Source organism: Anoplophora glabripennis, unplaced genomic scaffold (assembly GCF_000390285.2).
Source record: "Anoplophora glabripennis isolate ALB-LARVAE unplaced genomic scaffold, Agla_2.0 scaffold510, whole genome shotgun sequence".
Taxonomy (NCBI): Eukaryota; Metazoa; Arthropoda; class Insecta; order Coleoptera; family Cerambycidae; genus Anoplophora; species Anoplophora glabripennis.
The window spans coordinates 119172-142675 of NW_019416728.1; the positions used below are offsets into that span (position 1 = coordinate 119172).

Genomic DNA, 23504 nt, shown 5'->3' on the forward strand with positions numbered 1-23504 from the left:
GAAATATCTCTCAATCTCGTTGTGATAAATGAATGAAATTTAGCTGTGTATACCAAATTTCATTCATTTATCACAACGCGATTGAGAGATATTGCAAAAAAATGATTTCCATTCCTCCCTCTGCAATGGGTCCCTGTGCCCTTAGGAAGCATTTCCGGACCCATATTCATATGAACTTTTTTACTTAGTTTTGATCATAGAATCGGCCTGTTCAGGGTTGGCAGCTAATTATGAGACACCCTGTATTGTTTTCAGTTTAACCAGTGGCGTGCGCACAGCCACATCTCTGGATATTTTTAAAGAAAAAAATGATACGCCACTGATTTTTCTTAAAATAAAAATTAATTTTGAATTCCTTGTTCAATTTGGAAGAGAAAAAGTATCTTGTCTGTTTTTCTTATGGCGCACCGATTTCGAGTAAAAAAAATTAAAATCGATTTATTGCACGGCGTAATCTGGTTTAATTTGAAGAATAGCAGAAATTATGCACTTTAGTTTTTTTCTACCTACCAATTTTTATTACATCACGTTATTACATAGTGATAGCTAATATTAATTTTGTCAAACAATAACAAAAACGAGCGCACAGCCAATCTGCTAATTTCTGTTTAAGATAGTGAACAGTGAATCTAAAAACTGATTAATTTTTTTAGACTGATGTTAAGTGTGAGAAGTAATAATTTTTTGTAATAAAATTCATACAAAAAAAAACTTAGTGCATAATTTCTGCTATTTTTCAAATTATTGAAACCGGATTACGCCATGCAATAAATTGATTTTAATTTATCTAGTCGAAAACGGTGCTTCATAAGAAAAAGAGTAAACATACTTTTCTCTTCCAAATTGAACAAGGAATTCGAAAATATTTTTTATTTTAAGAAAAATCAGTGACGTAGCATTTTTTTTTATTAAAAATATACAATATTTTTATCGTAATATTATGAGCGGTTTCCGCAATATTTTTGAATTTGTATTTTTTTATTAAAACTTTAATATGGTATATTAAAGAAATATATCGATCTGTTTTTTTTAAAGAAGCGTTTTTCCAATAACTTTTAAACCCTGCTTCAAAAAATTTGATTTGATTGAAGTTATTCTAAGTGTTTATAAGTACAAAAATTCGACCAATTCGTTTAAACAAGCGCCAGAGCTCTCCTAATTAACGGATTCGAATTTTTCAAAAATCTTTTGAAAACCTGAGAGCCCTTCTATATGTGATTAAATTTTCAAGTGTCCAAGGGCCTTGGTCTTTGCCGTGCAAAATTTTCAAAATTTGCAATTTTTTTTCAAAATCTGGATTGCAAAAATAATATGCAAAATTTATAGAACCGATTTTGATGAAATTTGTTGTAATGATTCTTCATAACATGAAGTTTTCTTGAGCCAAGTTTGAAGGTTCTATACCCAATTTAAAGACCCCAAAAAAAATCCCTAAAAAGTATTGTTTTTTAACCCCATTTTTAGCGATTTTTTCGATTTTTACAATAATAATCTTATTGATTCATTCGATTTGTAACATCATATTTTGTAAAAAATTTAATTACAAACAATTTTTTCCTCTTCCATTTTCGCCTGAAATCAACTATTGAAAAGATACATAATTAAATAGAAAGAAAAATATTACATTTTTCGAATTTTTTTGACATATTGTGCCGCCGCCAACGCCAAAAGTAAAGCTCTCGTTTTTTTTTATGTGCATAGAAAAATTTTCATTCCTAGTGATATTTGAAAGCCAAAAAGCCAAAAATCTCCGTGGATAATACGATTCACCCAAACCAAAACAGATACCGCCTAGTCTAATACCCTTCCCCGTCAGAAAGAGCAATAAATTGTTTACTAACAATTTTTTCAAGTTTTCAGTTCAGTTCAGTTTTACCCTTGTATCTTATAAACAGCTTGATTTTCATTCTTTCCTTAAATGCAGTTATTTTATACGTACCCCTCCCACCTGTCCCCATTGAATCGCTAGTGCGGGATATCCGTTCCGATTCCGTTCCTCACAAATCCTTTCCATCACGGAATTGGCCATCCCGTAGTTCGTTTGTCCGGGACTGCCCCGTCCGCAAGCTACGGAAGAAAATACGACGAAATCTCTGGAAAACAAATCACAATCCCGTGTAAATGACGAAGACCGCTGCCGCAAGTAATATAAGGCCTCACAACTGACGCGTCATTGACTAATGACGTCACTACTGTTGGTCCAGTCAGTCTCTGAGTCTAATAGTAAACGGCAAAAATGATTGATTTTTCAAAACGTCAACTATAATTATAGACCCTTGTGTAAATTCTCAAGAAAAAGAAGTTTCTTAGAGGTAATCTCCTGAATACGAATATGAAATTCTTTTTTCTAATCAAATACTTTAATTCAAGTTTGCGTATAAACCCGGTCACAGGGTACTAGACTGGTAAGTTGTATCAGTGCCCTATCAGCGTTGCCAGTTGCACCTCTTTTGTTAAATAAACTGTTAAACGACAACAGGAAATAATTTAATAAAACCGATTTCTTTATAATCTAGACTGATGCAATACAAATGCTCACCTTAATTCACCACACATTGTCCTGGTGACGTCGTCCAGGTGCTTCGTGGCAACAGCTTTGGCGGCGAAAGGGACGCCAAATGATTTCGGACTATGGTTTCCAAAAATCGCATCTTCGAGTTCTACGGCTAAATTGAAAATAGCCACGACGCTACCCAGCTTCGAGCCCTCTTCGATTAGTTGTTCGCAACCTTCTCTGCTTGCTACAGGAGCAGTAGATATCTTCACGACAGCGCCGTAAGACTCCCACAACCTATTTTCGAAAATTTAACAGACGCTTAGAAGTAGCCGATTGAAATAAATACATCCGATACTACCTGACCCTGTAACGTTGATATCCAGTGGTTATTCCCTTCCTAGAGGTCAGCACCAGCTTTCTAGCCCCTCGAAGGACCAACCACCCAGCCAGTTCCAAGCCCATACCTCCCAGGCCACCTACGATTATGTAAACGTGTTGAGGTTCGCAGTAATACCTGGAATTTGTGATTAAAAACAGTGTATGTGAAGTGCATCTAAAAAATTTGGGATTTATTCCGAATAGTTTTCTTGACGCATGACCTGGCAAACCCGCAATTCCGGATAACGGTTTTCAAACTGCTGTATTTCTTGAAAAATGCAAAATATGTATACGTGAAACGCAAATATTTCCTAGATTATACACATTTAAAATTACAGTTACTCACCTGGCCACACCCTTCAGGCTGAGCTTAGGAGGTGCTAGTTTAAGCTGTTCTTCGGACTCGCGGACCTTAATCAATACTTTGCCGATGTGGTTGCCAGTGGCCATGAATCGAAATGCTTGCTCGACCTCGTCACCTCTAAAGGCAGTCCTGCTCAAAGGCTTGATCCCACCCTCCGCCATTAATTTTCGGAATATCATCCTGATTCCACTTCTAATCTTATTATCGCATACGCCATCCACCGTGATCCCGTGGAAGCTAGCTTGCTTCGAGAACAACAGCATATCGAGGTGTTTGTTGCTCGTCAAGTCCGATTGTCCTATTTCCAGAAATCTGCCGCTAGCGGCAAGGCATCTCACAGAGGCTACCAGCCTTCCCTCCCCCAAGGAGTTCAGGACAATGTCGACGCCCTTGCCGTTCGTCTGTTTGAGCACCATCTGCTCGAAAGTCTCGTCGCGGGAACAGCCGATGTCGACATCTGAAAACGTGGAAATTAACATCGACACGAGCATTTTTACGTGCAAACCTCTCAGTTGCGGATACGTCTTCCTAAGGAACTCTCGCTTGGCTGAGTTGCCGACCGTCGTGAAGACTTTGCACCCGTAAAGCAAGGCGAGATATATCGCAGCTTGACCGACCCCTCCAGCACCGGAGTGGATAAGAACGCTCTCTCCCTCCTTCATAGCACCACGCTGGAAGAGATCCACTATTTTTATTTTTAATGACAACAAATAAAGTTTTTTTATACCATAATTAGAGCATAGATCGCTGTGGTGTAGGCTACAGGAACGGTCGCTGCTTCCTCCAAGCTCCAATCATCGGGAACAGGGTAGATCAGAGACTTGTCGGTTAGCAACAAATTGGAAATAGCTCCCCCTTTCTCAGATATGCCCATGCAACGGTGTCCTCTGCGGAGGTCACAGATAAATGATACACGGCGTATATACACACAAAAAATAAGAATTAGCCTTCAAATAACTCTGAACATGACCTTGAAAAAGAAATCAATCACGTATCCGAAGGTAAAATTCCTCGTTCTTTCAAAATTCGGGGACAAAAATTGTATTACTATCAAGAACCAAGGGTTGAAGTTCAAATAAATTTGAACATGAGCTAACTTCGTCAAACGAATATCGCATTTGGATTCAGCGAATCCAAAAACGTACAGTATGGTACGTACACATTGAACATTTGCTACTTGTACATAAAGTTGGAAAGAATTATATTTTCTACAATTTTGATCCCTTTGATTTTTTCGCTACTACCAATAATTAAGGTCCTACGCTTGCGTTAAAGACGCGACCGTAGGACCTTGCGGAAGTTGGTTTCAAAGGAATTGTTTTTGCTCAATATCTCGGCCATTTTCAATTTTACAACAAAAATGGTAAGGACTTAAGTTGTTGCAAATGCGATTATCTACAACTTCTTTTATTACAAATTTTATCGTGCGACCGATATTTTTCAAGTTAAGGGGGAATAGTGGCATAGGATAGTGACAAAGTATAATTATTGAATTATCTCGTTTGTTATTAACTTTACGACATAAATATACATAGTCTACAATTTTGATATCTTTGATTTTTTGGCTACTACCAACATTTAAGGTCCTACGCTTGCGGGACGTCAGGCCTATGGAATGTTGATCCCTTGAGTTTAGTTAGGCTTGCCATAGGCGTAGGACCTTAAATTTTGGTAGTAGCGAAAAAATCAAAGTTATCAAAATTGTATAAAATATAATTCTTTCCAACTTTGTCTATGTATATTTATGTCGTAAAGTCAATAACAAACGAGATAATTCAATAATTATACTTTGTCACTATTTTCCCCCTTAACTTGAAAAATATCGATCGCACGATAAAATTTGTAATAAAAGAAGTTGTAGGAAATCGCATTTGCAACAACTTAAGTCCTTACCATTTTTGTTGTAAAATTGAAAATGGCCGAGATATTGAGCAAAAACAATTCCTTTGAAACCAACTCCCGCAAGGTCCTACGCTCGCGTCTTTATCGCAAGCGTAGGACCTTACATATTGGTAGTAGCGAAAAAATTAAAGGGATCAAAATTGTAGAAAATATAATTCTTTCCAACTTTGTCTATGTATATTTATGTCGTAAAGTCAATAACAAACGAGATAATTCAATAATTATACTTTGTCACTATTTTCCCCCTTAACTTGAAAAATATCGATGGCACGATAAAATTTGCAACGAAAGAAGTTGTATATAATCGCATTTGCAACAACTTAAGTCGTTATTATTTTTGTTGTAAAGTTGAAAATGGCCGAGATACTGAGCAAAAACCATTCCTTTGAAACCAACTCCCGCAAGGTCCTACGCTCGCGTCTTTACCGCAAGCGAAGTCCTTACCATTTTTGTTGTAAAGTTGAAAATGGCCGAGATATTGAGCAAAAACGATTTTTCCTTAAATTCAAGATGTCGGCTGACGCAGGGGTGGAATTTAGTCGCGATTCTGAATTTACACTGTGGTCCCTAATTTTTTCCCGGTTAAATGACAACACGATTGTTATCAGCTAAATTTCCTTCTTTTTGGAAAATTGCTAATATTATACCCATTCCTAAAGTAAATAATCCCTCTCAAACAAATCAGTTTCGTCCAATTAGTATTTTGCCTGCTATATCAAAGATACTGGAAAAGGTTGTGTATGCACAATTAAGTGAATTTTTTCTAAGTAATAAAGTTATTCCTCCTACGCAATCGGGTTTTCGTTCTTTACACATAACATCAACTGCTTTGTTACATGTTACGGATGATATATTTCGTGCCTCAGACAATAAATTAAATACATGTTTGATACTGTTGGATTATAGTAAGGCTTTCGATGCCTTAAATCATACAATTCTTCACTTAAAACTTAAATATTTCGAATTAGATGAGGATTAGATGATTAAAATTTATGTCCAGTTGCCTAGAAGGTCGCAAACAGAGAGTCAGTTTCGGTAATTCTTTTTCAGATTATGTTATATTAAATAGAGGTGTGCCTCAAGGAAGTATTTTGGGGCCTCTGCTTTTTGCTTTATATACCTACTGCCGATTTTTCTAAGTTTTTTTCATTTTATAATTCACATCAGTACGCAGATGATATGCAAATTTATTATTCTTTTTCTACAAACTCACATGTGGCTGCAAATAATATTAATGAAGTTTTAAATAAAATTGCTGAAGTATCAGAATGTCATGGATTAGTCTTAAATGAAACAAAATCCCAGCTAATAATATTTGGTAGTCAGAAACTGCATAACAATAATTTCAAAATCAAAATAAATGGAGTTGACCTAATGTCCACGACATGTGTAAAAAATCTGGGTTTATATGTCGATTCTCGTCTAAGGTATGAGACACACGTGGCACTCAAAATGCTCTACATGCATAAAGATTATCTATCAGTTGAAATTAAACTTAAACTGACTGACACATTAATTCTCTCAACTCTAGCATACTGCGATATTCTGTACTGGCCAGCACTTACTGTTAAAGACAAAAACAGCCTCCAGAAATTACAAAATATTTATCTAAAATTCTGTTATGGTGTTCGAAAGTATGATCATGTTACACCACTTTTTGATTCTTCTAATTGGTTAAAATTGGAGGAGAGATTTATTGTACATTTGGCTACATTAATATACAAGGTTATCACTTGGGAACAACCTTACTATTTGCGTGATAAACTAATTATTCGTGGTGCAAGCGTACATCATAGAATTACTCGTCACTGTAATAAATTTGTCATGCCAAGACACTGTTCTGCAATATTTCAACGCTCCTTTAGTTACAATGCTGTAAAACTTTACAATTCTTTACCTGTAAATGTTACCTCTTGCTCCACTGTGACTAGTTTTAAAACATCAATTAAGAAACACATTGTTACTCAAAAAACACAGTAGTGTTTATTTACTCTGTGTATATATATTTATGTATTTTATTTGTAAAAAAGAATGATTATGTTCAATAAATTGTTTTTATATGAAAATAAAAGACATTATTATTATTATTATTACCTCTTACCCCGTCCAGAAAATTCAAACCCTAGGCTTGGGTCTGCATCCGTATCTAGATTTAAGTCTCCAGTAACAGTCATAACATCTTTTCGGTTCAATGAGGAATAGTACACCTGCAACGAAAATGAATCAAGTTTTAAGGTTGCTTATGAGATCTTTGCTTACGTATATCAATTCCTTATCGGGCTCTGGCGTGGTGTCGTACTTAAGGGGACCCTGAGTCCATTGGAGACTGGACAAATCCCCTCTTCCCGAAATATTCACGAAACAATGTTCGCTTTCCACGATATTCGAATCCTCTAACTGTAGATGTCTGAAAGTGCCCCACTGCCCGTTTTTGTAAACGTTGAACGCCATGTTTTTCTTCAGCTGGTCGCAGTTTGGATTGAATTTCCCGCCATCGCCCGTAGCGAAGACGCATACGACATTTCTGTTGCCCGATTCCTTCCTCAGACAATTCACCAAGCCAAGGATTCCGCTCGTCGGATCCTCTGAATATAGCACCACACCCCCCTGCAAATTACTGCTCATGGAAGCCTGTGTTTCGGTCAACCACGAGAAGTCTTCCGATGAGTTGATTTCGATAAAGTGCCTCGTTCGCTCTTCGCGCTGTTTCCCAAGGAGCAGTATAGTCTCGAAAGGTGTTCTGTGTACCGTCAGGATTGCAATATCGGGATACATGTCCCTTTTAATGTCACAAGAGCGACTTTCGCGGGATATTACGTAACCGTTTTCCTTTAAAGCTGCGAAAGCTGAATTCAAAATCTACAACAAAAGGAGAAATCAAAACATACGTTACTACTTTGCATTTAACATGTTTTGGCCTGGCGACGGGAACTGCAGAAACATATGCACAAGTGAACAAATTGTAAAATAAATAGGAGAATGGTTTCTCTGAAGGCACGTCGTCTGCGCCCACGCCGAGCAATTAACCATACTGAACTTGATCTAGATGGGGCGATGCAAAGTCGGCCTAAGTTTCGCGTAATAATTCCATAGATTCTTAGAAGGCTGTGAAATCTAACGAATAATATTTGTTCAGTTCAGAGTTAGTTGGGTTGAACTGCGCCTCAGTCTATGTTTATACATCCTGTTTAATAAAGACGTTAAGGTTTTTCCTGTGCATTCAAAGCGAGAAACATTTACACTTTAAACGTACTTATATTAGTACATATACAGGTGTTACTGAAAATGGGATTCACAGACTCCATTCTGTTAGTACCTACTTCGTTATGATTATTATTGTTGTTTTTGTTAATGTTACTGTTATTATTAATGATTATTATTTTATAACAAGGGAAAACCCCACTTTCCACGACAACCTGCATATAGACCTAACCTCTGGCCTGTTGATAATCCTCGAAGCAATCACAAGCACGCAGTCGTTTTCGGTCTCCAAACCTTTGTTTTCAATTTCGACATCAACATCGAGAGGTTTCACACTCAAGATTTTAACTGAAGGGTACACCAGAAGTTCGTCTTTCAGCGCCGACTTTATAATTGGCGTTAAGGGTTCGGCATCATCGTCTGAGAACTTGTCTATAACTTCTACGGCCTTGAATCTACGCACCAGCGTGTTCTCTACGATTATCTGGGTGTTTACCCTTACGGATTTGTAGAGGTCCAGTTCTGTATAGTTGGGAACGAATTGGTAGCTCTCCAGCACGGGCGTCCATAGGTCCTTCTTTCTTTTGATCGGACTGGTTATAATTCCAGAAGTAGTTATCCCCCCACATCTATTTTCAAAGAGTGCAGTTAAAAATCAAAATAAACTGTGTTATGTATTTAATATTTAAAAAAAGCCCAACTGGAATGGAATTTTAATGTAATTTTACGACCATAGGTACTGATAAAATACTAAAATTATCCCTCTTCTAAGAGGGCTACAACTAAACGAGCCCTCGAAAGTTGTTTTTCCCCAATATTTTTCAACCTGCTCGAGATAAAACAATAAAATTTGAAACCAAGTAATACCGATATGTTGCAAATTCGATGGTTGATGAATAATTGCTAAATTTGATCACTGGATCATTCATAGGTATAATGCTCTGCTGTATTGAGCGAAAATTTGTTCGTTCAAACGTTCAAACAATTGAAAAGTTTGCGCATGAAAAGTTTATTCACTACCAGCCACCCTGTCTGACAGCCCCTTCTCTAAAATTTAGAAATTATACCGTAACAGTTATCAAGTTCAAATTTAATTGTATTACCTTCGAAGATATCCGAAAAAATAGCTTTCAAGGGCTCACTAGGCGGTAGCCCTCTTAGGACCATTCATATAAACTTTTTCCATAATTTTAGTTGTAAAATTGCATTGCTTGCCGTTAATCTTATTTTTCTAACCGTTCAATAATTTTTGATGTCATAATTAGAAATGTTATTCAACATAAATGTTAAATATCTCTTTATGATGTATCTCTAGGTCTAATTTATTAAAACGATTATTCATAACAATTTAAACGATCAAATTTAAAATTTTGCAAATCAGAAGAATTACATGTACAATTGATTTGCGTTCAATCATTACTGTTTTTAAATGGTAATGACTTTCACGTGTCAAATGCATTCATGAGGAAACTGATTGTTACTCTTACGTTATTATTCCAGTATTTCTGTCCCCGCTGATCAGCAGACTGGAAGGTGTTTCTGAGTCTTCAGATGCTTCCATTATCAATTCCAAATGAGATTTGGCACTGATTTTCAGTTCGGATATAAATATCGGCACCTGTAACGCTCTATTTTCGCTCTGAAGCACCTTCAGTATGAGCATATTGTCAATTAAAGCGAACCAATTCTCTTGCCACTTCGCATATGCTCTAGAGGTATCGAATTCGTATTTTTCAATAGATCGGAATTTTCCACTGCAAAGTAATTATTGTTAATTTAATTTTAAACTACCTCAATGAATTTTGGTATTCGAAGTTTTTGCTTATATCTTTTTCTGTTATAAAAATAGTTCCTGACTAGTATGAGGCTACGAATACTTAAAATAATAGCGACGTCACTTCACCTAAAATTATAACCCCGTAAGCGCCACTCCTTGTACACATCCTTTTGATTCCACCATAAATCAGGGCGTGCTAGATCCGGGGAAGCGTCGTCGGTCCAGATTTCGGCTTCGCTGTCCGGCAAGAAACTGATGGTACCAGCTGCCACTGTAGTACCGCCTTCTGTCACTTCAAATTTTCCACTGCCTCTTAAAATGGAGACCGTGAACACCACGACGTCCTTTGCGGGAATTGTCGTGGCCCTTATGAATTTGCAGTTTTTTATGGATACCCGGGAGACATCCAGCGGTGTCGAATGCATTGCAGTGAAGGTCTCCCATACCATGTAGAGATATCCCGTCCCCGGAAAGAAGAGTCTTCCTGGGAAAAAATAGACCATTTGAGTTAAATTTATCTGTCACAATAACGTCGCCATTTTGGCCCATCCACAGCGTTGTTTGACATTAATGTTGTTCCAATAGTTATTTACACCATAAAAGAGGTAAGTATTATTTACCATCGACAACGACTTTGCGTCCGAGCGGAACGAAAGCTGGCAATGGAGTCCGAGACAGGTAAATAATACTTAACTGCTGCGTGGTGTTTAAAATTTTATCTGCTCTCACAGTTCTTTATGGTTCATGAAATAAAGATTAGGTTTTATTTTTTGACATTTTCTTAATCAATTCATTTTCACATTATTCGAAATCTTGCAAAGTCGCCTTGGTTGTTTGGATTTTGTCGTTTCTAAGGTGTTTATAAACAAACCTACTGAAATTTCACGCTTTTTTATGCGCTATGAAGCAGGTAGATGTTACAACCAACCAGTCGGCAAGAATATCCTCTCTATGATTCCTAATAAGATTGCACAGAAACTAGAACATCCTGAAACATATACAGACCATTCGTTCCGAAGAACATCGGCAACGTTACTGGCTAATGCAGGAGTTGATGTATTAGCAATCAAGAGACATGGTGGGTGGAAATCAGCCACAATTGCAGAAAGTTATGTTGCCAGACCGTAACAACAGTGTAACAAAAATGAAATAGCCAACCTTTACAATCCTTTACAATGACACTTCAAATCCAGGTTCTAGTAGTATGTCGCATCATGTTGTTTTAATGAATCAGTCAGATAATATTGAGCCTCCGGTGAATGAAATGGAGCGGTCAAATCGTTTTGAGAAAAATGTGACAATTAGTAAACGCGAGGGGAATAATTATCCAGATTTAATAAACGTTACTAATATGTAATAACTGTACAATTAGTAATTACTATAAATATTCATTCTTAATAATTAATAAAATTTAATGTTCATCGAGTATATCTATTTATTTGTTTATAAAATATGCATTTATAACTCGAAATCGCTTTTTTCCTAGGGATGTAAGTTACCTCACGTACCTACCTCCCGTTGTCCATAGCAACTTCTACTTTTACGGTAAAATCCACTTACCTCCTTAAAGAACAATTTATTAATAGTCTACTATAGTGGGAGCAGATAAACATAATTTTAACTCTTAACTTAGCCCGAACATTTGAATTATGTAAGTCACGAATTTGATAGGAAATTGCAGGTCACATAACCAATCATACAGTTTTATATAGTTAAAGACCGTCCTGAAAATAGCAAACTGTACATCCCTGGGACATACGACTACGTCCTACTAGATGTCCTTTGATATCCTTAGGATATGCTTGTGCTGTTTAGGAAGTAGGTTTTTCATTTTGGTGATGTACTCTGCTTTATCCAAGATGAAGGTTACTCAAACTAAGGGCCAGAACAATATCGAAAAATATACAGAGTGAGTCGGGAGAATTGCACCAAACTCCAGGAATGGATTAAGAATAATAAGAAAAACTCAAATGTTGTTATGCGATTTTCATTTTTGTTCAGTCTATCATGTACATTTCAATAAAATAATAGACGAGGCGCAGCCGAGTCTATTAAATCAGCCAAGGCATTAAATATACTTTACTGCCAAGATAAACACATAATTTTTTCGCCGGTCATTCGCTTATTTAGTCTTACCGTCAACTACATGTCCAGCAATGAGTCCCCACTGGGGATCGGCCAGGTCGATCTTGTAACGTCTAATCCCATGTTTTGTCCGACGGATATGGTCCAAGTGGTACTGTGGCACGAACTTATCTCTGCTGTGGTTCCACCTGATGAAGGGAGAAATCATGGGGGTGCCTCTACCAACCGGAAAATCTACCTGTGGGTACAGCCTGTCGACTTGAAGATTGCAACCGCTCACGTACAAACTACAAACATGCGAGTTAATGCTTGGGGTTTTATAGAGGAAGCGGATGTACCTTCCTAGACCCGCTAGAAATTCTGTCAGGTGATCTTCAGTTTTAACCCCGAAAAGGGAGATTACTGGAACTTCTTCGGAGTCGTTTGAGCGGAAATTACCAATTTTTAAAATCACGGAATTTGGTTTAACACTGCCAATTCCCAGACTTCGACTGGTTGTTAACGCATTTACAAGAGAATCTGCTGAGACAATTCTAGTTTTCGAGTTGTCATTTCTCAGAAATTCCGATTCATTCGTGAAAGTGTTTAGTAGGATCTCAACTGAAAAAAATGACCTTTTCGATTATTTCGCTGGCTTGAATTGTTATAGAATCTACGTATTTAACACCCCGTATCTCCGTATGGAAGCGTTATGGGGCAATTGTTGATTATTTTCATCGGTAGAATACTTCATTAAAGTTTGACAAAACATATCATTAACATCCCGTATACAAACCGAGCGTTAGCCAATCACGTGCCTGTGCGAGAGAGGAAGATACTACCCAAATCATCCCTTTTTCTCTCTTTGTCACTTTTTTTTATTTATACTGTCGCTGTAAGCATGTTTCCTCCATGCGCTGATAGGTTTGATAGATTAAATTTGTTTGTTTTGGTCTGCTTCTATAGATCGAGATACCATAGGCTAATCGTTGACGAACGGTATGACGTCACAACATGCGGTTTCCGTGCGCTTTCGCGCGCTCCGTTTTCATTAATACTTTGAGGGAGAAACCGATTTTTTGCATGAGCAATTGAGCATATAACGTTTGAATAAGAATTTGAAAAATATGGTTAGGTACACAGAAGAAACAGTAGGTAATTAGTACACAATCATGTCGTGATTAATACGACAATATCGTTGTGCTCAAGCATATAAGCGTAGGCAACAATTTGTTGTTAAAAAAAGCAGAAACCTACTAATATCCTTCCTCTGGCATTTATTTCGTTCTTCGCTGACTGTATCTTCACAGCTTTCTCTTAATTTTTGATTGCCCTTAAAAAAGAAAGAAGCCCTTTACAAACTATCCGTACCTCTCTCTATATTTCTTACCTGGGTAGCGGATGTACTCGCATGCTGCAATCCGTCATTCTTCAAAATGGCTTCGTTTATGATAAAAGCGCAGTCGATTGTCTGGTCCAACGTTAAGATGTCATTGCAGTAGGCGGAGACCAACACTCCGAAAGAGGAACCGAAACAACCGCTGGGTTTTACGTCTAATACTTTCAGCAGCTGTACTAGAGCGATTTGAACGATCACAGCGCCCGCTACATGGATACAATCTCTACCCGGGAACTGACCGTTGAGGAAAACGTTTGATATATCAGTGCTTTTGGTCGAGACAGTTCCTTGCAATCTGCAATATTTATATACAATGTGGAACAGCCAAATGCGCAAATAACATTGTAATTTTAACAAACAAACAAATCGGCGTGCAATAAAACCAAGTAATTCTGAACCGTTGGCGTGAATATTGAAGAGTTTAAAACGTATTATAAAGGTAAATGTGGCGCTCACTACTTTGCCAATAAACCAATGTTTGCGTATTTGTTACCTACATAAACATATTATGATACCGTAGTATTTCCACCTTACCGTTTGATTATATCTTGAAATACTGGTAACACCATTAGCTGCATTCCGATTTCATACCAATCATCTAATTCTCCAAAAGTTAAATACAACGGTTTATTCCCTTCCGGACAAGAAGCGAACGATTTTGGAATTATTCCTCCAAACTTCGATACGACCACATATCCCCTGTACAAGTGATTTTGTATGGTTCTCCTATAAGTAAATTATTAAGTTCAACTCTTTATCTCTAAAAAGGAGGAAAATACATACGAGAATACTTCGTGCATCAGTTTGATGTACTCTACATCAGTTTCATTCGTCTGGATCTCATCCAACAACACCCTAACGGCTTCTTCCGTTCTTCCGCTGACGCACGCCAGTCTGGGCAGGTTGTCTTTAGGTTGCACCTTCTTTTTAGGATTTCTACGTAACAGCACTTGAGCGTTGGCCCCTCCGATGCCAAAGTTGTTGATACCTATGGGTAAGCTCTTGTGAGACATCACCAAAACGTTTCGAAGCGAGAAAATTTTACCCATTAAAGCATTTTCTTCTTCTAAAGGCGTTTCGTCCACAACCACCTTCAGTCTGCCCTCTACTAGCCCCGCGATTTCATCGTTGGGTGTTTTGAAATGTATGTTCGGTGGGATGGATCCGACTTCCATTGCCAGAATGCACTGCGGAAATAAATAATTAACAAATAAACAATAATTTCACATTCACATTCATTCACATGAATTGCTGAACCAGAATCCGTCCGTCACTGTGCGTTAGAGATAAATTGAAAGAAACTAAAAGACTGAGGTCTTCTAAATATTTTTCTTGACACATGACTTGGCAATTTCTTGAAACATGAGCATAAATGACTACTTCCCGCTGGCAGAAAATTCTCGAAAAGGTAAATTTGAAGGGACGCATAATGTTGCCCAATAACGTTCGTATGTACCTTTATAATGGAACAAAGACCTGAAACTGGTTCCGTGTGTCCAATGTTGGATTTAATAGATCCAATTAAGAGAGGTTTCTTTCGACCGTTGGTAAGGACGTTGTCGAAAGCAGCGCATTCTTGTGGATCTCCCGTAGGTGTTCCTAAAATATAAAATTTGTGAAAGGAAATTTAACCTATAAAAAATAGTGTATTATGCTTTACACAATTGTATCTTTGTATTTTAGAACGCCAATGTCAATTATTATTATTGTTATTTTTTTATGGACTGCTGTGTCGAAAATTTTGAAAAAAAATTAACCAAAATTTAGATAGTCATGGTAAACGAGTCGATTCTACGTTTCTTTGTAAGTTTATAATCATATACCGGTCTAGCCAGGTAATTCTTTCGCATAGACTAAGTAAATTTCACGCATNCCTCTACTAGCCCCGCGATTTCATCGTTGGGTGTTTTGAAATGTATGTTCGGTGGGATGGATCCGACTTCCATTGCCAGAATGCACTGCGGAAATAAATAATTAACAAATAAACAATAATTTCACATTCACATTCATTCACATGAATTGCTGAACCAGAATCCGTCCGTCACTGTGCGTTAGAGATAAATTGAAAGAAACTAAAAGACTGAGGTCTTCTAAATATTTTTCTTGACACATGACTTGGCAATTTCTTGAAACATGAGCATAAATGACTACTTCCCGCTGGCAGAAAATTCTCGAAAAGGTAAATTTGAAGGGACGCATAATGTTGCCCAATAACGTTCGTATGTACCTTTATAATGGAACAAAGACCTGAAACTGGTTCCGTGTGTCCAATGTTGGATTTAATAGATCCAATTAAGAGAGGTTTCTTTCGACCGTTGGTAAGGACGTTGTCGAAAGCAGCGCATTCTTGTGGATCTCCCGTAGGTGTTCCTAAAATATAAAATTTGTGAAAGGAAATTTAACCTATAAAAAATAGTGTATTATGCTTTACACAATTGTATCTTTGTATTTTAGAACGCCAATGTCAATTATTATTATTGTTATTTTTTTATGGACTGCTGTGTCGAAAATTTTGAAAAAAAATTAACCAAAATTTAGATAGTCATGGTAAACGAGTCGATTCTACGTTTCTTTGTAAGTTTATAATCATATACCGGTCTAGCCAGGTAATTCTTTCGCATAGACTAAGTAAATTTCACGCATCTCCCCTATCAACTTCGGGTGGAAAGGGTCGTACATGACATATACTCGTATCATCGAGGCTACGACTCGGACTCTCGTAATTGGTTGACTGTGGGGCGCACGTGTCCCGTTGCATTTTTTGTGAACCGACCGAATACCTGAAGCGCTTTGCTGTTTGTTTATTTTTATTATTATTACTGCGACTTCGTTTTATGGAGTCATTTAACGCAACTTCTCTACAAACATCGACACGAAAGAGCCGCAAATTTGGACGAATTACGGCTTAAAATAATTAGAAATATTTTAGGATCAATTACTCCTGAAATTTTGTCAAATGTTCGTCAAGAATTTTAAGACAGATTAGGGTATTGTGAAGTTCAAGCAGGTGGTTTGTTTGAACACCTTATTAATTAATAATAAGCTTTATTTAATAAGCATTTAATTGCTTAAGAATTACCACTCATTTTATTTTAGAACACCGTTTTAGTTTTTACTAAAGGTTATAAATAATTTGTAATAAAGTTGGAACGCTTTATTATGGTCTCATTCTTGTAAAGAAATATCGTACAAATAGGGTAATTATGTACGTATGGCAACACTGCTGTCAATTCCAGGCAGTGGCTTATACTTTTTATGCCATCGCAATAAATCAAGGATGTAATTATTGTCCATTATTCTATCTTCCGTATGTACGTATCTTAGAAGTACGTTGTTTCTAAATTCCTAATGCAAGACAGAGACAAATAATAAACTAATAGTCAAGGAGAGCTTAGAACCGCAGGCTTTGCGTACTCCTTATGGCGTTTTTTTATTCCCTTATATCGATGGCATAAAGTTATACATATGATTTGGGGGCCGAGTCAGAATTATTAGGGGAGGCTGGTGAAATATTTATATAATTTACTAACTTTGTATCAGAAATACAAATATGACCAGACCTGTATGGCACAATAATTAGCCTGTAAGTGACATATTTACATAATCGTCAATTATGTAATTCTGGAGCCATATACCTGTAACGATGCTAGTTGCAGAGATGCAAATGAACTACTGCAATTTCACTTCACTGAATTCAAGGTTGACCTTAATATTAAAAGTAACTTTGTCATCTACAATATTTTTTTTTATATAAAATGACATGTAACTCGCGCCATTATTCCATGGCTAGAAATTGGCCTCAATGATTTGGGATCGAGGGGGATTATCCCTCTTTATCCTGCCTCATCTCTTGTAGGCCTGGACAGCCTTCGTAGGTGGGCCCCATCCGTCGTCTACCCCGACCGCAAATGCGGCCGGTGTAGGCGCTTTGTGGGACCTCCTTTTGTCCTGTAACTCATCATCTATTAAAGATACCTATAGTATAGGTTTTTTTCATAGACCTTATAAGGTTTATGGCCATAATACTGGAATAGATACAAATCTACGTTCAAAACAAGCACTTTTAAAAAATGTATTCAACTCAGCTGTATAAAAATATCCGTCAACGGATTCTTAAGCACATTTACCTGTTCCATGGGCCTCCATGAAGCTCAGACTAAACCTGTCCACACCACACTGCTCATACAAGTCATTTATCAGTTTCATTTGGGAATATTTAGACGGGAAAGCGATGCTCTGCTCCTTAAACCCATCGCTGTTCGTGTGGGCGTGGACTACTCGGACGTATATCCTCTTCGAATCCTTCGCTTTCTGTAAAACGAGGACAGCTATCGCCTCGGATCTAACGTAACCATCAGCTCTAACGTCAAAAGTCTTGCAAGCGCCATCTTTACTTAAAGTACCTAACCTAAAATTTGTTTTCTACTCAGCCATTCTACCTAAATTAAGTGCTCTAGGTTTAATGACGTATGTACTGACATACAGGTGTCTCACGGTGACGGCCCATTAGAATTAATTCAGAGACTACTTCGATTTGAATTTTGAAAATTTGGGATTCCGGGTTTTCGGTCATGCTCTTCTCAACTAAAATAATGGCGTCCACGTACCACCTCCGGTTATACCGGAAGTCGCCATCAACTTGCTTATTTTAAATGGAACACCCTATATATTATTGCAATTTTGGATTCCACGTGTTATTTTAGGTAGACTTTTATGAAGTTTCCCTATTCCTAAAATTAACCATTTTCGAGATATTTAATTTTTTTTCAAAAAAATGGAGAAAAACGGTTATTAGCTTCAAACCATGTGTATTTTATACTAAAAAAGATAAAGCAACAATATTTATAGGGAGGATAGCTAGACCCCTAAGCTTCCCATCCATACTTTCAAAGTGGCTTAATTGCATACAGGGTGCTAGGAATTTAATGCCGAGTTAACTTCAAACCTTCATAAGCCGTTTTTTTTTAAATGGAACACCCTATATGTTTTTCTATATTCTGATACACAATTTTATTCTCTTTCGAACGGTATCAGGGTTCCCTATACTTATCTCTTTTAGTTTTTAAGTTATCTACTATTTTTTGTCTACTCACATAAAATCATTAATTTCTTGCGAGGATAGCTGTGGAATTTTTAGCAAAACTTCAAACAAACAACTAAACTGTAAATTTGTTTTTATTCTCTTGCAGTGACAGTTTAATTTAGTGTTTATAAGAAATGGAAAACAATACATATTCAAATGCTGATATTTTAAATTTATTATTCATTCACGGACATTGCAATGGGATTATAAGCAGAACATGCACAGTTTTTAATGAGACATATCCAAATTTTCCACCAATGAGCAGAAAAAGTTAAGAAGAATTTTACCAAATCAATTAGAGTATGGTCGAATTTGTGCAAAAATAATTATTTTATCAAAACCAATAACTTCAAATGAATATAATGTAGGTAATAAATGTGCCAGCTTATTTTAATGTTCAGAATCCAGAATCCTCAACTCGTGCCGCAGAGTATGATTTAGGTATTTCACGAGCGTCCATTCACAGGATGCTAAGAACTAATGATATGCATCCATACAAAAAGCCACTTTAAGCTTTTCATCCGGGTGACAATTTTGTGAAACGATGTTAGTGCGACAACAAAAATATCCACAATTTTTGTAACATATTATATGGACAGACGAGTCAAAATTTACGAGAGAATGTATTTTTAATTGACATAATACTCATTTGTGGTCATCTGAAAATCCTCATATTATCCGGGAAAGACACTTTCAAATAAATTTAGCGTAAATGTGTTCTGTCTAATTAAAGGTAACCAAATTTCTTACCATATCTACGAAGAAAATTTAAATGCGGCGGCAGATTTTCTAGATGATATACCTTTAGACCAACTAAGGAAGTGTTGGTATGAATTAGACGGGGCTCCACCTCACTGTCATAATCAAATCGATCAACAGCTGCCTGAAATGTTTGAAGACGGATGGATGAGACGCCTAGGACCGTGGAATTGGCCCGACCTCACTTCATTAGATTTTTATGTTTGGGGAGTAATAAAACAAAAAGTTTATTTTACATCCGTTGCTTCAAAAGAGGATTTGATTGCTCGAATACGAAGAGCGTTCCATGAATTGCCCACAGCTGAAATAGCAAAAGCGGTGACTGATGGTGTTATCTCTAGAATCCACAAGTGCTTAGCTGTTAATGGGAGTCATATTGAACACTTATGACTTTTTTAAGTAATTTTTTTATCTTAGTGCATTATTATTATCAACATACATAATTAAAATTGTGTATTACTATGTATGAAGTTGATTTTTTAGAATTCTTCCTAACTTTATTCTGCTCATTGGTGGAAAATTGGGATATGTCTCATTAAAAACTGTAAATGTTCTGCTTAGTATCCCATTGCAACGTCTGTGAATAAATAATAATAAATAACTGGTGACAGTTTAGTTGTTTGTTTTGAAGTTTTGCTAAAAATTCCACAGCTCTCCTCGCAAGAAATTACATGATTTTAGGTGATTACGCAAAAAATAGTAGATAACTTAAAAATTAGAAGAGATAGGTATAGGGAACCCTGATACCGTTCGAAAGAGAATAAAATTGTGTATCAGAATATAGAAAAACATACAGGGTGTTCCACTTAAAAAAACCAACTTATGAAGGTTTGAAGTTAACTAAACTCGACATTAAATTTCTAGCACCCTGTATGCAACTAAGCCACTTTGAAAGTATGGATGGGAAGCTTAGGAGTCTAGCTATCCCCCCTGTAAATATTGTTGGTTTCTTACTATAAAATACACACGGTTTAAAGCTAGTCACTGTCTCTCTCCATTTTTTTGAAAAAAATTAATTGTCTCGAAAACGGTTAATTTTAGGAATAGCGAAACTTCATAAAACTCCACCTAAAATAACACGTGGAATCCAAAATTGCAATAATATATAGGGTGTTCCATTTAAAATAAGCAAGTTGATGGCGACTTCCGGTATAACCGGAAGTGGTACGTGGACGCCATTATTTTAGTTGAGAAGGGCATGCCCGAAAACCCGGTACCCCAAATTTTAAAAATTCAAATCAAAGTAGTCTCTGAAACAATTCTAATGGACCGTCACCGTGAGACACCCTGTATCTATGGTATCACCAAGTTATTTTTCAATGGTCCGACTAAATCTAAATAGTATTTTTTTTCTTCGCAAGGGCTTTTGGTTGCTAAACAATTGACATTAGCAAGACAATAAACGAAGTGCATATTTTAAAACAGTGCATAGTTTAAATTAAAAACTGAACTTTTACTAAAAAAAACGAAACATATGCAAGAAAGGAAGATTTATTAAGTTCAATTTTTCAATTCTAAAATGAACAATTCCGTTACTTACTGAGAAAAACTTTTTGCATACAACGGGTTCAAACACAAGTGCGTCCCACCTACGACGGCACTGTCAACCTCTCCCAGTCTAATGGCCTTGTAAGCATGTTCCACGGCGTAACACGAACTGCTGCATGCCGTATCCAAAACCACGGAGGGACCTTTCACCTTCAAGAAATAACTGAGGCGGTGGGCTATCATTGATCTTTCGCACCTAAAAAGTCCAACACCTTAGTCCACTTCTAAGAATGTAAGAAAAACTGCAATATTCAATATTATTACAACGACTTTATTTTAGTTGACGAGTACACTTCGCTGGCTAGTTTAAATCTGATGTCTTAAAAACTTCCCTAAGCCTATATATCTGTATACATATCTATCAACACAATTTATCAAGGGCTTTGAGTGTTTATTTGTTTTCGTTGGCCCTACGGCGACGTTCCCTCGCCTGCGTTGCATGTTTGGGTGCTTACAAGAACAAATATTTGAGTTGAATGAACTATTTTGGATTACTCTAGGAACAAAGCTAATACCAATAACGTCACTCATCAGTTTATGGGCGGAAGTACCGCGAAGGGGATCAGCAGTTTGTAGGCAACCCGGTTTACTTACCCGCTCACTGCGAAAGTTTGTGGACTCAAGTTGTCGAAGTACCACGCCCTGTCGTGCTCACTAGATGAAACGGCAACGTATACTCCGGTTCTGGTTCCCTCTAGCTCTGAGGGGTGCAAACCGGCGTCGAAAATGGCTTCCATCGCTTTCTCTTGGAAAATTCGAGCCATAAGGTCCATAGAATGGGACTGCCTTTCATGGACACCTAAAAAAAATATTAGTGAATTGAAGCAAACTGTTATACTAATTGTAAGTAAAACTACTTTAAAATTTGAAATAATTATTTTTACGCACAATTACCTTATAATCGGACTTTTATCCACACATATGAACCGTCTAAAGCGATACTTTATCCACTAGTGGAATAAAGCAACTTTATTTCACTAGTAGAATAATGAAAAAATAATAAACCTATAATAAATCAAATTTAATTTATTTACTTATTAACATTAAAATTTACGTTTATAGTAATAGACATTTCGTTTTTTGCTTTATCACATTTAACTTCCTTTCCGTTAATATGTAGCATCGTTGCCATCATTTTCGGAACGCATAACATCTGCCGAAGTTTGTGAAAAATTTGCACAAGTTACGGATGTCTCTTCTTGTAAGGAACAGCTATATTTTCCTTGGATTTTCCTTACAATATCAAGTTTGTTAGATATACATCCACCCATGCCCGTTTGATGGTTGTAAGTGCAGCACCTTTATTGGCCAATAAAGTTGTTGAAGTGCGCCTCATACAATGACCAGTACATGTTTCTGGATTTGCGATATTCGGGAATGAAGCAACTATTGATGGTACCTTCGCCAGTGTGTGGTTTCCAACAGACTAAGAAGAACATTTTTGATTGATGTCTTGTGTTAGGCGAATTGGGCGCAGAGAAATATATTTGCTGCATATTTCAACAGCATTCACGCAAAATCCTTTTCTTGAAATGCCCGTCTTAATGTCAGACATTGATACAAGTAGGTAACTGCCAACGTCCTATACGTCACTTTGAGACATTAATTTTAAAAGAAAAAATTGATAGATGCAAGGGAGATGCCAGTAACTCTTTTCAGGAGCGTGATATCAAGTGTATTTTGGATACCTGTAAAGGGCATAGGTGACAGAAAATTATGGTATACCATTGTTGTCCATAAATAACAAACAAATTAAAATAATCTACATTAGTATAATTTAAACGATACCCAGGCATTTGTATTTAAGTTTTCGGCAAAAGCTATTACAAATACAACAATAATTTGACAATAAACTTGACAAATATTTTAAAGTTATTTTAATTATTTTGGAGTGTTTCTGGTCATGGCCAATTTGACAACAGGTCTGATACGAGAAAAACTGCCACAAAAAAAAAAGAAAATTGCAAATATCTAATGGTAGTAACGGCAACCCTAATAATGGTTATATTTATCGGGTCAGTATTCTTCGAACTACCGTTACTGGCGATTCCTTGTGGAACACAATGTAGATGTTTTTACTCTTTTTTTGTTATTTAGTTTCTTCATCAGTTAAATCAGTGCTAGGCAGTTAAAATTAATCCAAAACAACATACAACATCAACAAAATTAAACCTCGAATAATACGCACGAAATTAAATCTATTATACGTTGTTTAATTCGGTCGATAGCTGCACGGTTTAAGGCGTCAGTACTTAAATAGATGTGTGCTATCTGCCCGGGTTTCGAATCCCGCGGCCGGTAGACCGTAGATTAGCTATGCTTTTGTCCACCCCCCCTAATTAATGAGGTTTTCCAGGTTTCCCTCATTCCTGCACTGATTGGTGGTTAGGGCCTACCAACATAAGTCGTTCCTGGGCGCAAATGCGGCCTGCTTAATAATAATATGCCGACTCCTCTCCCGCACAAGTCTCCGACTTCTGGGCTAATTCTCGTAGTTAGAATGAGGAGTAGAGATATTATTATTATTATTGT

General features: G+C 36.8%; 3 protein-coding genes across 3 annotated transcripts in view; all 3 read right to left on the bottom strand.

Annotated features, from left to right (window-relative positions):
• Positions 1-1924: 1924 nt before the first annotated feature.
• Positions 1925-3901, bottom strand: LOC111691876 (fatty acid synthase-like). Its single transcript, XM_023455328.1, has 5 exons — positions 3745-3901; positions 3222-3696; positions 2856-3011; positions 2540-2791; positions 1925-2093 (listed from the first exon to the last, which is right to left on the bottom strand). The coding sequence occupies exons 1-5, from the start codon at positions 3899-3901 to the stop codon at positions 1925-1927; spliced, it is 1209 nt and encodes a 402-aa protein (XP_023311096.1).
• A 138-nt stretch (positions 3902-4039) lies between these two features.
• Positions 4040-15432, bottom strand: LOC108908337 (fatty acid synthase-like). The gene is made up of 15 exons (XM_023455329.1): positions 15378-15432; positions 15039-15181; positions 14628-14769; positions 14366-14570; positions 14117-14308; positions 13574-13877; positions 13441-13516; positions 12543-12804; positions 12256-12491; positions 10246-10603; positions 9830-10096; positions 8575-8971; positions 7401-8000; positions 7243-7348; positions 4040-4126 (listed from the first exon to the last, which is right to left on the bottom strand). The coding sequence occupies exons 1-15, from the start codon at positions 15430-15432 to the stop codon at positions 4068-4070; spliced, it is 3402 nt and encodes a 1133-aa protein (XP_023311097.1). The 3' UTR covers positions 4040-4067.
• A 3-nt stretch (positions 15433-15435) lies between these two features.
• Positions 15436-23504, bottom strand: part of LOC111691877 (fatty acid synthase-like) — a 12333-nt gene continuing 4264 nt past the window's right edge. The window contains exons 4-8 of the mRNA XM_023455330.1: positions 21567-21771; positions 20965-21168; positions 17710-17990; positions 15810-15952; positions 15436-15540 (exon numbers count right to left, since the gene is read on the bottom strand). Coding sequence (XP_023311098.1) covers positions 15436-15540; positions 15810-15952; positions 17710-17990; positions 20965-21168; positions 21567-21771 — 938 coding nt within the window. The remainder of the gene's footprint in view (positions 15541-15809; positions 15953-17709; positions 17991-20964; positions 21169-21566; positions 21772-23504) is intronic.

What these genes read in the sequence shown, in the direction of transcription:
- LOC111691876 (XM_023455328.1), bottom strand. Translation starts at nt 3,901, where the DNA reads ATGAAGGAGGGAGAGAGCGTTCTTATCCACTCCGGTGCTGGAGGGGTC. An exon ending in TATCAACGTTACAGGGTCAG is followed by an intron (nt 2,792 to 2,855) that starts GTAGTATCGGAT and finishes TTTCGAAAATAG; the next exon opens with GTTGTGGGAGTCTTACGGCG. An exon ending in ACAATGTGTGGTGAATTAAG is followed by an intron (nt 2,094 to 2,539) that starts GTGAGCATTTGT and finishes TTTGTTTTCCAG; the next exon opens with AGATTTCGTCGTATTTTCTT.
- LOC108908337 (XM_023455329.1), bottom strand. Translation starts at nt 15,432, where the DNA reads ATGCGAAAGAATTACCTGGCTAGACCGGTATATGATTATAAACTTACA. An exon ending in GTCTTTGTTCCATTATAAAG is followed by an intron (nt 14,770 to 15,038) that starts GTACATACGAAC and finishes TTATTTCCGCAG; the next exon opens with TGCATTCTGGCAATGGAAGT. An exon ending in AGAAGAAAATGCTTTAATGG is followed by an intron (nt 14,571 to 14,627) that starts GTAAAATTTTCT and finishes GCTTACCCATAG; the next exon opens with GTATCAACAACTTTGGCATC.